Source organism: Pagrus major, chromosome 11, assembly GCF_040436345.1.
Source record: "Pagrus major chromosome 11, Pma_NU_1.0".
Classification (NCBI taxonomy): domain Eukaryota; kingdom Metazoa; phylum Chordata; class Actinopteri; order Spariformes; family Sparidae; genus Pagrus; species Pagrus major.
In genome coordinates this window covers 11,665,077-11,680,331 of record NC_133225.1, presented here as the reverse complement: position 1 = coordinate 11,680,331, position 15,255 = coordinate 11,665,077, and the positions used below count along the sequence as shown (strand labels likewise).

Here is a 15,255-nt window from a genome sequence, read left to right as displayed (position 1 = left end):
AAGGTTTTTGTGTAGGCCTACAACTGCCCCTTAAGACTTTTTAAAGGAACAGTCCACCCAAAAATGAGTCATTATCTACTCATCCCAGTGCCAATGATAAGTCAGGTGAAGTTTTGTAGGGACCTGGAGACTTGGATTAGGTAGAACAAGCTGTAGGGAAACATTTTATGTTTTTCTTTATCGGTTTTTCTTTTTTAAGTTTTAAGAGAATCTAATTCAGCTGTTTGTCCAATGCTGTGAAGCTCCAGACATGTTATGTGGACTGCAAAACTTGACCGGACTTTCAATCAGCATGAGGGTGAGCAGATAATGACTGCATTTTAATTTTTGGATGAAGTTATCTTAAAAAGGTTACAGGCACTCTGATATCAGTAAAGCTGCAACGATAAATCAGTCAAAAGTAAATTAATCTGCAACTGTAATCGATCTTCTGTGTAGCTATTTAGGCCTCGTTGTTGACAACGCTCTTTGACCCACTTTTCAAAGGAACCCTTTCACCATTTATTCAAAACAAAAAGTTGAGGAAGTACACACACACACACACACAGACATGTAAAATCCAATATCTTTATTCAGTTTGTGCAAGTTGTACATATGATGTAGTTGGAAGGTACAACAATTTACACAAGTCTGGCTAGGTCTTTTAATTTGTGTAACTCTGAAATGGTAACATCCAATCACAACACTACTGAGGTTAAATGAAACATATGGCTTCTGAATCATCTACACAGTGAAGGGAAGAGAGACGACGGTCCAACGATCGCACACAAACGTTTTATCTCAGATCACATCGAGTGAGAAAGAAAAACATCTTTTCAAACGTTTATCCGTTTTATTAGATCGAAACATCAGTGAGTAGTTTTCAAGTTGCATTCATCAGAATCAACAGATGTTACAGCTCTTGCACTTGGTCCTCAAGAATATATATTTTTATGTGGTTGTGACATCAGCAACAAAAACATTGGTGACTAAAACTTTCAATTTAAAATATGTGAAGAGTAAAGGAACTAAAAGCATGGTTTAAAGGGAAAAAAGCTCAAACTGTAATTTCTTACGGCAACAAAAACCTAGCAGACATAATCAGAAATCATTTCTGCATTTAATCTTAAAGTGTCACATTTACATCTTGCAAAAGCTAACAAAATGCAAAAAAGACAAAAAGAGAAATGGTGCTTGTTAAGGCAAAGTATAAAACTCTGCTAATGTAGGGACAGATCAAACGTGTGAATTCAAACACTCCGGTCGTTGCTATAAAAGAATGGCAGTGATGTATCAGGATCAAAAATGTTTCAGATCCTGCAAACACAACTTGTGCTGCTTTACAGGTAACCATTCCAGATCGGAGAATATAAAAGCAAAACGATTGACGGATGCGAGGTCAGCGTAGGAAGCGTCAGCATTAACGGAAAATAATCACAAACTAGGCATTCCTCACATGAACTTTCTATGATTTTACAACGAACACACACTTTTCTAGAACGGCGTTTAAACTCATGCAATATTTGCCCCCACGGCCTCAAGCAGAAATTATTTCACACTATGTTCTCTGGCTGCACAATGTGGAGGAGAAGAAAGAAAACAAGAGGAAATCAGTCTTAAAACATTAACACCCAAGCACAAAAAGGTACTTAAAGTTGCAGGGTGCACAGTACAATGTGCAACACGACAGCTGAATCCTGGACTGCCTTCTGGATGTCCACCTAGGAGAACAAAAACAGTGAATGAGTAATGGCTTGAGTAATGGATTTATAGTCCATTTAACCTTCTGGTTCTATCAAACATGCAGACTGAGAGACCAAAGTAACATGTTTTGACTTTAAATTTAAAAAGAGGCATATTATGCTCATTTTCAGCTACATCATTTTGTTTTGGGTTACTTCTAGAATATGTTTACATGCTTTAATGCTAAAAAATCATGTCAGTTTTCTCATACGGTCCAGTGCTGCAGCACTGTACTCCTCCTCTGTCTGAAACGCTCTGTTTTAGCTCCTGTCTCTTGAAGGCCCCTCCTCCTGAATACCCAGTCTGCTTTGATTGGTCAGCTCAGACATGCCTGAGCCAGTATCGCTAACAACAACAGAGCAGCTTTGCTAAAATCAATCCTCTTGTGCCAAACTAGCCGCTAGGCATAAATTATGCAAGTGTGTGACTCTGTGATGTAGTTTGATGTCACAAAGTCACTGAATTAAAGGTGGGACTACAGACAAGGCGTTTAAGGAGCAGTGTTTTGTGTGTGAGAGAGGAGCTTCTGTTGGTGCGGACTTTGACCATTCACTTTCAAGATCTTTTACATGCACAAGAACCGATATAAAACACTGGAGGAAAGGGAAAAAAAAAAAAATCTCCATTAATGAAGAATTTCCTCCCACATGGATATTCACACGTACCTCTTTCAGCTTCTAGTTAGAATTCCTTTGCCTCACATTCTTGTCTTTGTGATTTGCATTAGAATTGCTCTTCCTGAAAAACACAACAGAGCAAACATGAGTTCTGTGGAAAAAAAATCTTTAGGAGGCAACCAAAGTACTAAAGCAGCTGACTGTACTTACAGAGGAGCAGATCCTGAGTCGTCATCTGGATAGCGGTAAATGATCAATGAAGGGAAGACAAACAAAAACAAGCGTCAGTCGATAGCAGGTTTCACGTCTGTGATTGGTGCGAGCAATACATGCCAACCCTCTCCCCCCACAGATGACGGTAGCAAATGTTAGAACATGACATCCTCTGCAACATGACTCCAATGAGGTTATGATCAAATCTAACATGAACTGAAGCATGCCCTCCTGTTGCTTTTCTGACAATGAATGACAGAACGTAGAGAATCATTTACAGAACAAATCCACACACATCCGTTGATGGTGTTGCATCTAAGACACGTTAAAAGTTATCCGTTAAATAATCTACCGTATGTCTTTATAGGAAATCTGTCATGACATATTAAAAATGCTATTTATGAACATTTTTAGCATCGCCTTAGCATCACAGAGGCTCATGCAAAACAAGCAAATGACACCAAAGGAACACTGCAGTGGCTGAAGTAAAATAGAAAACAGTAAACATCTTTAAACTGGCAGAGCTAACACACAACCTGGCATGTAGAGTGACAGTATTCACACCAGAGCAAGAGCACATATTCACAATGTAAGGCTACCTCTGTGGCCAAATGGTGAATGAGACAAATGTAAATGATCTTGAGAAGAGGGTTGCCTATCATTTATCATGCACAGAGTACAAGATGCAGAAGGCATGCACACAGAATGCTGAAACCTCGCACTTTTCAACCTATCCAATGTCATGTCAAACCATTACACTAGCTTACGTGTCTCATTTGACTCTTTCATTGGCTCAAACAGGATTTTTTAAAAGTGGGACCAATAAATGAAGTGGAAAGAAAATATTGCAGGGCCAGTGAAAGAGTGACCAAATCTTTGAGCACATTCCTCTTAGAAGTGGCGACTATGAAAGCAGATCATTCAGACTCCCATAGCTTTGTCCACGCCGTCATCCCAGCTCAACCACTTCAGTCTGACATGCAGTTTTTGTTCACTTACCAAAATGCAAAATCAGCAGCGAACAGAGAAGTAAAAATGTAAATAATAAAAAATAATAGTTTCTACCACAGATTGTTGAAAGAGAGGCTGAAGCTAACACCTGGCCTTCATTTTAAAAATGTAAATAATAGCAAAACCAAGGACAACAAGGGTTCATAATGAATGCATGCAACTACAGTCTGGACATGTCCAACCAAAGAGCACAGCTTTGCCTTAATAGTCCTCAAGTGGACACCGGGGGCACTAAATCTTCTTAACTCACAAGTAAGTACACGAGGCCTACAGTTTGACAGGTTTTGTACACACATTGTGACGGAGAACAAAGAAGTTGAGTGCAGCTTGGGTAAAAGCTCATTATGTCAATTTACTTTCTGCAGGATATTTTCACAGCCACTTTGGTAGCCAACAATTCATGATGAGAGTATTTTACTTAAACTAAAACCCATGCAAGTAATGATAATAGCAAAATGGCCAGTAACTGAAGAAAACAATTCTCAGCTCTAATTGGCTGTTCAGACCATAACCACCACCACATTAAAAAAGGATTAGAGCCATGGAGCTGTGTTTCAGGTATCATGAGAACATTAAATTCAATCTAGGAGGCCCAGTATTAGCATCAACAGCATGTTATAACACTATGAGACAAATTTTACTACATACTATTAAAGTAATTCAACGTATCTGATAAGCATGCTGGATAATATTCAACTTATACAGTTCACAAGTTGTGACGAGTTTACTAATGCTTTCAGAAAGCAGAGGCCATGGAAGTTCATTTTTCAGTGGATGGTAAGTTAGCATATTTAAATTTTAGTTGAATGGAGTTTTTCTTCGTAATGTTACAATATATATGAAGAAAATGTTGATATTCCCAACAACCTTATGTTTTTAATGCCTTTGCATTTTCTGCATTATGTTACATGCTTACTTATTTGCTAAATGTTAGCCTCCATGGCTTCTAAATGTCATTGCCTAGCAGCGGTGCTAACCACTTGAACACCAAGCATATCGTGTACATGACTTGTTGATACCACAAGCTCATGAGTTCTATTTGAAGGCAGCATTATTTGTGACTGACCTGCAGTTTTTTTTTGTTTTTATTTTGTGAACCCTACAGCACTGTGTCAACACAGTGGCCTCAGTAATATAATTAAGATAGCAGCGTTTATCCAGCAGTGCTAACCCGACCTAGGAGTTGATGTAATGTGTATTGTTGAAAGAAGAGTGGTGTACGTACCGTCGTTGATCTCATCGGGCTTTCTCCTCTTCTCGTAGATGAAGATGATGGTCACCAGGATGATGACTTCAGCCACAATGCCGAGGAAGGGCCAGAGAGCAGCCAAGCGACTGCGGACACGCAGGTGGATCTTGTCGCTGTTTGTGCCAAGCTCATTGGTTCCAGAGCAGATGTAGTCCCCAATGTCGTTTTCGATGCTCAGATCATTAACCGTCAGAATAGTCTTGTTAGGGGTGCTCTTGATCTCGTATTTGTCGGTAGTGCCGTTGATGATAGGCTGAAGGTTATGTTGAAGCAACAAGTTAGTAATGCAAATGCATTCTGTATTATTTCTTTTTATTTTACAATTGAAGTACAGGGAATACATAATTTTCAACTTGTAGACTGCAGAACTGCAGAAAAAGAAATGTCATGAATCATAATTCTGAGATGATAAAAATCAAAAGCTTGAGAGACATACCTTTTGGCTGCCATCTTCCTCTTTGAACCAGGTCCAGTCAGTGGGCAGTGGATAGCCATGACTCACACAGACCATCGTACCTTTGTCCTTCTCATTGCCATGCTCTGAGTGCTTGTAGGCAGCAACATGGGGAAGTGCTACAGCAGGAAGAGAAACACATTTTCACTTTTTGTGATTGTGAACTGATGATCTAAACTGCCCTGAGTTATTTATACTAGAGCAAGAGGTGCCTTCACATGAGAGACCAAGAACTGATTGGAATGTTTCCAAAACAACCTTCAAAAGTAATATTTTTGTTTTATTGATTCCCATGATCAGTCCCAGTTATTTCCATGTTTCCATCCCTTTGATGTTGAACTTTAAATCGGAATTCATTATCAAACCCTCAACCTTGTGATTGTTCCCTTATCTTTAACTACTGCATGTGTAGGTAACACCCAGTTGTAAGTTGTCTGATATAGAATACTTTTCTTTAATGGTGAATTGTACAAATGCACAGATACAAAACAATCAGATGAGAACAAAAGACTCAAATCCACTATAAGGAAAGATCTACTATCTAACCAGTTTTTTTAAAACCATGTTTTTATGCCAATTCGATGCTTCCTCCAATTTATCAGTAATAGCTTGCTTATTAGCGTAGCTTCAGGCACGTACTAAATGAGATATAGTCCAAGTAAATCAATAGGGCAATATCAAAAGTTTATAAATGCATAATCTTTGATGTTGTGAACAAACAGCAGCACCAAAATAAGCTGAGAGCCACAGAATCAGCTTAAATATTAGCATTAGCATTGTGATTATTTTAAATATAATACTTCCTGTTAAAAAGGTCCCATAGTATACTCATTACCAGGTACATACTTTAATTTAGGGTGTCTACTAGAATGTTTAAGGTTTAATCCAAAGTACAAACTTCACATACGGGCGACTTAATCCGTAACTATAAATATCATAAGATTTGCATAACACGTTAGTTAAAACTCAACCATGTAGACATTGACTTGAACTCTGAAATGACCAATGAAAGCAACTTTTGATCTGTGATAAATTAACTTACTTTTGACTTCAATGGTCTGCTTCACCGGTGGTTCGGTCTCGAACACACATTCATACTTTCCACCAGAACTGTGGGTAATCTTCTCTAAACTATGGGAAGAAAAACAATTAAGGATTTGAGAACTCTTTGCAACAAATCTCCTAATAAAATCACTTGCATTTTTCTCTTTACATTTTGCATATGGCTGGTGGGGATCAGTAACTGATTAGTTTTCCACTTAGCAAAGTAGAAAATTCACAATAGACCCCTGTTTATGCTCAAGAGCCAGGGGTTAAAAAAAAATTAAGCTGTTTGTCCATGCAACAAATATTTCAAATTTCCCCCGGTTATCACAATCCCACTTTTGTTTGGTTCTGCTGTCCCGTACAGTCCTGCCCGCGCTCTCGAATGGGGAATTAAGGTCAGGGCAAGTGAGCACACTGCTAGGGGCGCTTATCCATGCTGCCAAGACTACCGGCAAATCTGCACGACTGCACGGTCCATCTCTCTGCTAATCAAGAGTAGTGAATGCCTGACTGGCGCCCCTAGCTCTGCTGCTAATGGAGGCAGCCAGATACAGTGAGGGGGAGGGACGACAGACATGCAAAAGGGAAAGGGAGAGAGAACATTAGAGGATAAAGATGGCTATTGACTGTAGCACTAGAAAGGGACCAAATAAGAATCAGTACAAAGAAGGATAAAAAAAAAAGCAAGAAAAAGACATGCAAGACCAGTAGCGCACTTTTAGGCTGAGAAATGGTTCAATGTAATATCAGTGATGCTCAGTCTTTCAGCCCACAGATTTTAAAGCCTACTGGGTTTGCCATTTTCTTATACAATTTATTCACTCAGTACTGCTAATTAGTGAATTGCGCAGTTGTAGAAAACACAAACAGGACGCTTGGGGAAAAGAGGAATTCATCTGGTTTATGAGTTAATGGGAAACAGCATATAAACACTGCCAGATTCAAGACATTCAGGACATGTATATTACTTTCAGAGGATGAGGGCTTCATTCTACCGTAATAACTGCAAGTCATATCTGCCCATTTGGCACACTTCGGTGGATGTAGCGACTTACCGGAGGACAGTGAATGCATCAGCATCAACTGACTGGGATTTTTCAATGAGTTTGCCATTGTGCGTCCAGTGGGAGCCCTTGATGGGGAGACTGGTCTCTGTCAAGTTGCAGCTCAGGACAGCAGAGGTCTGGTTGGTGACCTCAGGGGGATCGGGAATGATGTTTGGGGCTTCAGATAAACAAAGATGGAAAGAAGAAATTATTTATCATCCTTTGCTAAAATGTAAACGTTCAGAAGGGGACATTTTAGCAGGTTCAGACATCCATGGATGTCTTAACACCCTTATATTTCATTACTGGCCCCAAAGTATTCTCTTGAAATGTATCACTATCATGATACATTTTGTGTCATCACTCAACAGTTGTCTTTACAGAAATAATTGGTTCGATGGTACAAAATGTCATAGGGCATACCATGTACATGGCAGCTCTGTGCACACATTCCCGGATGAGCAAAGATACAAAAGAAGGTAGGGTGGAAGAGGTCGACTATGAGGATCATAGGTCTTAATTGTTTCTCTGTTATTCTTCTTACAGTCTCAGAAGTGTAAATATGAATTGGGATATAAAATTAAATTTTTTGGTGAAGACAATTGTTGAGTTTTGTGGTCAAGCAGAAATCACCAAAGAATTACCAACAAAGTCCTTTGTATTTTCCTTCTACTTCCCAAGTTTGACAAGGAAAACAAATTAGTTTTCACAAATTAAAACCATGAAAATGTTGTAACACAAGTACATGTTCTGAACAAATGCACAGAAATTTCCAGGAAAGGTGGAAAGAGCTCTCCATAATGGGGAGATCTGTCCCACCAACAAAAGGATGGAGGGTAGAACAGGAGTTGTACTGGAAATCTAGTAGACAGTCTACAACAAGGTCATGGGGGAAAGATCTTCATACATGCAGAAGACGCAACAAGAAGGGGATGAAAAATCATTGTCAGTGAAACTGCCAATCACAATGTAATAATGAATTATTTTTGCTTCAATCGGGTGAAGAAACTGACCAATTCTTCCAAACTGATTAAAAAAATAATAATAATACTGGACCACAAGGCAGAAAGATGCCCCATGGCTGAAAATCTATTTTTAAAAACTAGTTGCCATCTTCTGTGCCTACTGTTCAGTAGGCTATTAGCCACAGGAATGGTCGGTCTACAAGCATAAACAAAAGGGGCATTGTCAGTGTTAGTATCAATTAAGGAAAAAGCTAGCAAAACAAACCTACCAAGAAGTGATACTAATCAAGTAATCTGACACCCCTTTTTTGTTTTTATAATGATCAAATATTAAAATTATCCTGGCAGACAAGATTTTTCCGGCAGGAACCATTTTGCAAGTTTCCAACCTTATGACCAGTATTATATTCAATACAATCTATCATATTTGTAATCAAGCCTTTAAACAGGGAAAAAAAGGCATCAGATTGAAGACGTGTGTCGGGTAATACAGGATCTGGGAGTGGCCCAATCACGTTTTATGACAGGGTCTGTGTTCTACTATTGGAGCTTTTGGGGAGAGGAGAGGGTGACTGTATACTGGGTGAAGCAGGATAGAGGGGGTATTGGATCGGGAAGCATGGGAGCTGAGTGTAACAGGAGCTGAATGTCCAGGACTTCACTAATGAGGAGATAACAGCCAAGCTACTTCTCCTCATGCTTCCTCGGCAACTCACTTTCAATCACAATAACGTTTGCCTGTGAGCGGATCCACTTGATTTTTGGCGTCTTCTTGAGTTCATTGCGGTCGGGGTCGTTGGAAGCACGACACTCATACGTGCCTGAGTCATCGAAGGTGAGGCTAGTGAGGTGAATGGTGCTTGTGGCATGTGTTATATATGTGGCATTGATTTGCACACGGTAATCCCGTGCCCCATCAAAGAGCTGGGTGAGGGTCTCGTTGGGCTCTTCACCCTCTATAAACCACCACTGCACCTCAGGAATGGGGTTCCCTATCACCTCACAATGCAGCTCTGCGCTGTCATTGATCAGTTTCATCTGAGACAGGGGAGACTTGATAAAGCCGGCTGAGCACCGTTTACAGTCCGCCCAGCAAGCAGAGATTTTAAGAAATTTTAAATGTGGTGAGTTTAAAGCAAGCCCGGTGATTTTATGGATGATAAAAGGCAGTGATGGAAGAAAGACAAGCAAATAGAAAAAAGAAAGAAAAAGAAACAACGTTAATAAAAACACAAATGAAATGAAAATGTGAAAGTAAGCACATAGAAAAGGCAAGACAAATTAAGACAAAAATAAGAAATGCAACATAAAGGCAATTAGGGATGACCCGAGAGAGACATGAATTCAATTTCCAATTAATTATGCTCATCAATCTAAAGACATTTTAATCCAATACAGCAACCTTGCAATAAACCCTACCTTTCTGAATGTTACCAATGTTTCATTTTTGTTCTGTTGATTCAATGTTATAGTCATTTTGGAGGCTGTATTTTTTGATGCAGCTGAACTGTATTTCATCGCATTATATTATATTTTATCCGCCCCATTTATATCAATCAGCCTAGACTACTATTAAGATTGGGTGAAGCCCTGTGATAGGCTGAATCTGTTGTCAGTGGACTTGAATGTCAATTTAATTACCAAAAGAAGTTCCTTTATATGGGTGTGTTTTCCATTGAAAGGCTTGAAAAGCTAAGAATGAGCAATTACTCAACAATAAGTGTTGGGACTGTTACAAAAAAGCTATGTCGAGACATCCCTAAAGGCAGTTCAAGCAAATAAAACAAACACAAAAAAAGAACAGTAAAAGCATTCAATAGCATTCCTATGAAATCAAAACAATGTGCAATGAGTGAAAAAGAACATGAAAAGAAAAGCAGATGAGGCTGAAATGAAAAACATTTCACATAATACAATTAAATTAATGATCCATGAGAGCCTTGGTACATGCACTAAGCATTTTTCTCTGGTGACTGTTTGTTCTGTGCCTCGTGTTCCCCAACAGTGGTTAGGGTGTTAACTAGGTTACCACGTAGCCTATTTTTTCAGAACATTCTGCTGATGGTTTAATGACGGTTATGCGCATGACTTCAACGACACGGTCAATTCCCCACTGAGTTCAGCATCTGCCACTGATGCATTCACGTGGGAATAAGACTTTGTCTCACTTGTCTCTAACTGAAGTGTTTTTCCAAACCTATTGGCAGATGATTTGAGTATCTATATAATATAAACCGTATATAGTATGTATACATATATGTTGATATTTGATATGTGTTTTGATTCCAGTATCGCAGCTCTCCAGATACATAGCAGGCAGGGAGGTGTTGTTTGGCCACTCAGTGGTGGTCACGGGGGTTATAAACTTAGGTGGGTCCAGGGAAGAATAACATTCTCACACTACAGGCCAAAGCACAGCACGCTTGTCCCCCTCCTCCTAGAAAGAAAATCCTAGTTCAACACAAAGCAGAACAAAACCAGGGCTGAGCCCAAGGTACCAATAGGGAAACAAAAAACACACACACCCTTTTTCTATATTCCCCATGAAGATGTGCTTAATTTTGTATAGGAGAAGATCAATTTTCTTAAAGTATCCAATCAAAACATTCAAAGAATATAAATTCAAGAGGAAACGTAACAGAAAGACTTGTAAACTTGTCCGCAAGAGCCTCTGTCTCTGCATGTACAGTATATCATATACCCTTTCTTGCTTGGTGGCTTCCAAAAGGTCATCTTCCTAGCGCCACCTTCCTAACATGCTGTATGAAAGTTCAAAATTAAATATAGTCCAGGCCCCAGTCCCAACAATAACTAGACGTAAACCACGTGAAGTTTGACAGTGTCCTTTACAGCCTATAGCCCTCTGTTATTTAACATGAGAACATGCGCACCAGCTGTGTATAGCGCCCTTTCAGATAACATGCCATAGTTGATATTCTATGTTTACATATGGTCAACAACAAGCTAAACGACCTGAAAAATGTTCAAAAAGAAGCCTGTCAATCTTGAATTTTAACATACAGGAAAAATTGATTAACACTTGCTTTGACATGGAGTAAGCCTGATTGAGCACAAAAAAGTAGAGGGGTGCAAATAAATCCAAACTATGGGGATGCATGCTTTATCTACATAGAAGTTAATTTCTCAGCGAACCAGCTGGTTGAAAATTAACAGCTCAAGTTCAAATGTACTCAGCCTTTTGAAAACACAAAGGGTATATCAATGATGACAACCTGAGGCCACTTTCAACACTCTCGGAACAGAGTATACAAAGTATATTGAAATGTTCACGCTGAACAGGAAATGCTAGTACAATGCAACATCCTTTCCATTAGAAGATGGATGCCGATGGCTCCAACCTGATGAAAGCAGTGCATGCATGGAAACGCACACATTGTTTAAAGAGGCCATTTCAAGTTTTTGTTTCAGCCTTGCATTAATCGGTCAAGGTCATTGTTTGGAAATCAAAAACTTCTGGTGAGGGTCAGCTACCTGTCACCTTCAGCCCACATAAATACGCTGGACGTGAACTGACCGTTCAAGTCTGTGTACGAGGAGTTCAGTAAACACATATCCAACTTTGTTCAATGTAATCATTCAGCCGTGGTTAGACCAGGACAAATGTGTCACCACTATCAGAAGGATGTCAATCCTCACAGCCAAAAAAAACCTGTCACTGTCAGTACTATTATCATAAAGTGATCATTTTAGTGAGAGCAGGCTAAGCAGCCGGAGTCTCAAAATGGTGGTCAATAACAAAATGAGTCCCAATTCAACACCACTTACCAAATTACTGCGACTAAACATCAAGTACTTAACATATGTGATTAAACTGGATTTTCCGGCTTTTTTCACACAAAATAGCCATACCTATGTGTCTGCCTCGTAACCCACTTTTCATGCGAAAGTTAAGCTTAAAGAGAAGATGAAACTCTAGGGATATCTAATTTTACTTCTGAGCTACTTCAGAGCATGAGACATCAAGAGGCATGAGGGCTCCTTATATGTACTAGACTGATAAGTATATGCGCATAAACTTGCATAAACAGTCTGGTTGCTGCTGGCACCAACTCTCTGCAAAATAGGAAAACCATGCCAGTGGTTTATAATGGGTACACTTGACTTAAGTCCATAGTTACACAACACATGATATCAGCATCAGTATTTGTCCATCTCTTTTTGCTGCCTTTGCATGATGAAATACAGAGGAGGAAATGACTCAGTTTGGGTATTTTCTGTGTACTTGCACCATTTTGAAAACTCTTTCAGTGGTTGATCTCAATAGCAAAGAGAGTATGTTAGGTAGAGTATAACAGATAGACTATTAATGTCAGAAAAATGCTAAGACATTAAAATCTTGACATGACTGAGTACGGTGACAACTGAACCATTTACTGTACTGTTTACACGTACATTTTGTGTAATGTTTGGGCTATCATTATATAATAAACACATACAACCTCACTGAGGGCTCACTGCTGCCATTAGTCCTTCTAACAAAAACTAAAACTAATCAAGTATCTCTATAAAGCATACTCCCACCTAATTGTCTGTATTTGCCATAACACTCATCAATGCAATGTTGACACATTCAACAGATAACTATGATCTCTGTGACCAGAGCAAAGAGCTACAGTGTCTATGAATCTGCTCTTTATCGAGTGATGTTAGTCAATGGTGACCAGGGTCGACAATCTGAACAGAAGCAGGAAGGCTAGTGGCAGATCATTTAATGGCCACCAATACGACTAGGCTCTCAACCCCTTTGATAGCAAACAACAGAATACGACACAAAGCCCAAAATACTGTTTCGTGACAGCTGATACACATCACGTGGACTGGGCCTACTGGCTCACTGAAGCACAGACAACTGATAAGTCATTTGATAAGAATAATCCAATAGCAAATGCTAATGGTGGGGGGGTCATTTTTAAATGTTACAATCGAGGGCTGCGGTTTCTAAAAAGGCTGTGATGAAAGACTAACGTAAGGACGAAGATTATTTTACCCCCCAGGGTGGTCTGGGGAAACGTGGCCCGGGTCAGTGAAAAGGATATTTAACCTAATGTCTATTCCCAGTGCGCGGCATCCCTTTAAAACGTTGCGGGTTCAGTGTACGTGAATGTTACAACAGACAACATTACAACAGAAAACATCCCCAGACGTTTTCCATTAACACGAGAGCTCACGTGACTCGGTACATTTGCTAACGATTGACATCAAAATTACTCTCTCTGAAACAGTGACAGACGAAGAGGACTCAAAAGAAATACATTCAACGTTGATCCAGGTTGGTGTCAAAACGCTCGCATGACCGAAAAGATCCCGCGACCGCAAATTAGCTAAATGTGTCGCTAGCAACAACACTACGCCAAACGCAGCTAAGCTAACGACAGTACGTGAACGTTACTGACTAACGCCGAATGAAGCGGTTGAAATGTTGAATTAATGACGGCTTTAAAAGGCAGTCGACGTCGAAAAAACACATCTGTCGTTAGGTTCACAAAGGCAGCGGTCTGAAAGGACATTTTTTTTAATGGTCGCAATCAGGGCAAAGTCTACATCTTCGACCAACATGGCTGACACAAAATTCTTACCTGTGGACGCATTGGCTCGCCAACAGCACAACAGAAGGGCACCGACAGCCCACAGTAACTTCATGGTTATGATTTAGCGTTTACTAAATCGTCTAATGAGCGCAGCGTTTCTCTACGACGAGCCGAGTCTCCCTCTTCCTCCTTTTCTTGTCAACTTCCAGCGAGATGTAGCAGCTGAATGTTCCGATGTAGTTGGTCGTCCTCTACTTGCACCTCACGCACACGCCCTAATCGGCACGTACGAATGACGCATTGTTTAGGGGGCGTGGTCACGTGAAATTAATTCCACTGGTGTTCAGCTAAAGCCTTATAAACGTGTTTAGTGATCATGATCTTATGTAATTTAGCAAAATGTAGATTACATTTTTAAATGTTTGATAACGACCAAAAATACGCTCGTTATCGTTGTGATTTTTTTTTTTGCCATACTTATAATGGAAATATTAAGGTGTCATGAAAATATGTAATAAAGCCATAAAATAATCATTATGTAACCGCATATCAGCACGTTTCATTTGAGAACCACATTTAGTAGCATGCATGCCAGCCATCTGAATATAGTGTCTCTAGGAAAAGCACTCAGATGTCAGTGTGGGTTGGAGCAAAACATGCCAGAAATGATGCATTCAATTACTATATTAGGCTAAACCCAGCAGTGCTGGGTGCTCACAAGAGTCTAGGATTTATCTACAGAAAACTGAGACAAAAACAGCAAATACTATCGTTTCTTGATTAGGTAATCCACTTGGAAAGATATACATTCAGCAGTAATTGTACATTACACTCAGCACACAGTTTCAAAATGACTTTGCAAAAAGGCACCTAAGGACAGATGACACAATTCAAATATTAGTTTTAAAAATGTGGTCATGCCTTGAATCTTGCTGTGGGGATGGCTGTCAAATCAAATCAAGACTTGAAGATGGAGGGGAAAACTAAAATAAAAAAACAACAACACAGGGCCAGAGGCAAAAGACAACTTCAAAGTCCATCAGCGGCCTAATATTAACCCTGTTGAAGTTAAGAGGAATTCATTTCAGATTAATACCCAGCTATTATCAACTTAACCTTATTATATCAACTTACAGAAGGATGAGTAAATGTATCATACAAAAAAAACAAAAAAACAATCTATATCAATGTTCTCACTTTGTCTCAAGATATTTTGTTTATATTAAAAAAAAAATCTAAATCCACTTTAAATTCAATACTGGATAAAGCTACCCACCACTTACATATTCACAACATTAAGAGCTAAAATGGTATCTCTAGTTATTGAATCTGTAGTAACTAAATATCTACACTGTTCCCCATATTTCAAGGTACATACTGAG

At 39.4% G+C, this 15,255-nt stretch overlaps 1 protein-coding gene across 1 annotated transcript; it reads right to left on the bottom strand.

Moving 5' to 3' along the window:
* Positions 1 to 553: 553 nt before the first annotated feature.
* On the bottom strand, positions 554 to 14,150 carry bsg (basigin). Its single transcript, XM_073477079.1, has 8 exons — positions 13,922 to 14,150; positions 7,369 to 7,537; positions 6,309 to 6,397; positions 5,249 to 5,385; positions 4,789 to 5,065; positions 2,550 to 2,574; positions 2,388 to 2,460; positions 554 to 1,700 (listed from the first exon to the last, which is right to left on the bottom strand). The coding sequence occupies exons 1-7, from the start codon at positions 13,983 to 13,985 to the stop codon at positions 2,400 to 2,402; spliced, it is 822 nt and encodes a 273-aa protein (XP_073333180.1). The 5' UTR covers positions 13,986 to 14,150; the 3' UTR covers positions 554 to 1,700; positions 2,388 to 2,399.
* Between the last annotated feature and the right edge of the window lie 1,105 nt (positions 14,151 to 15,255).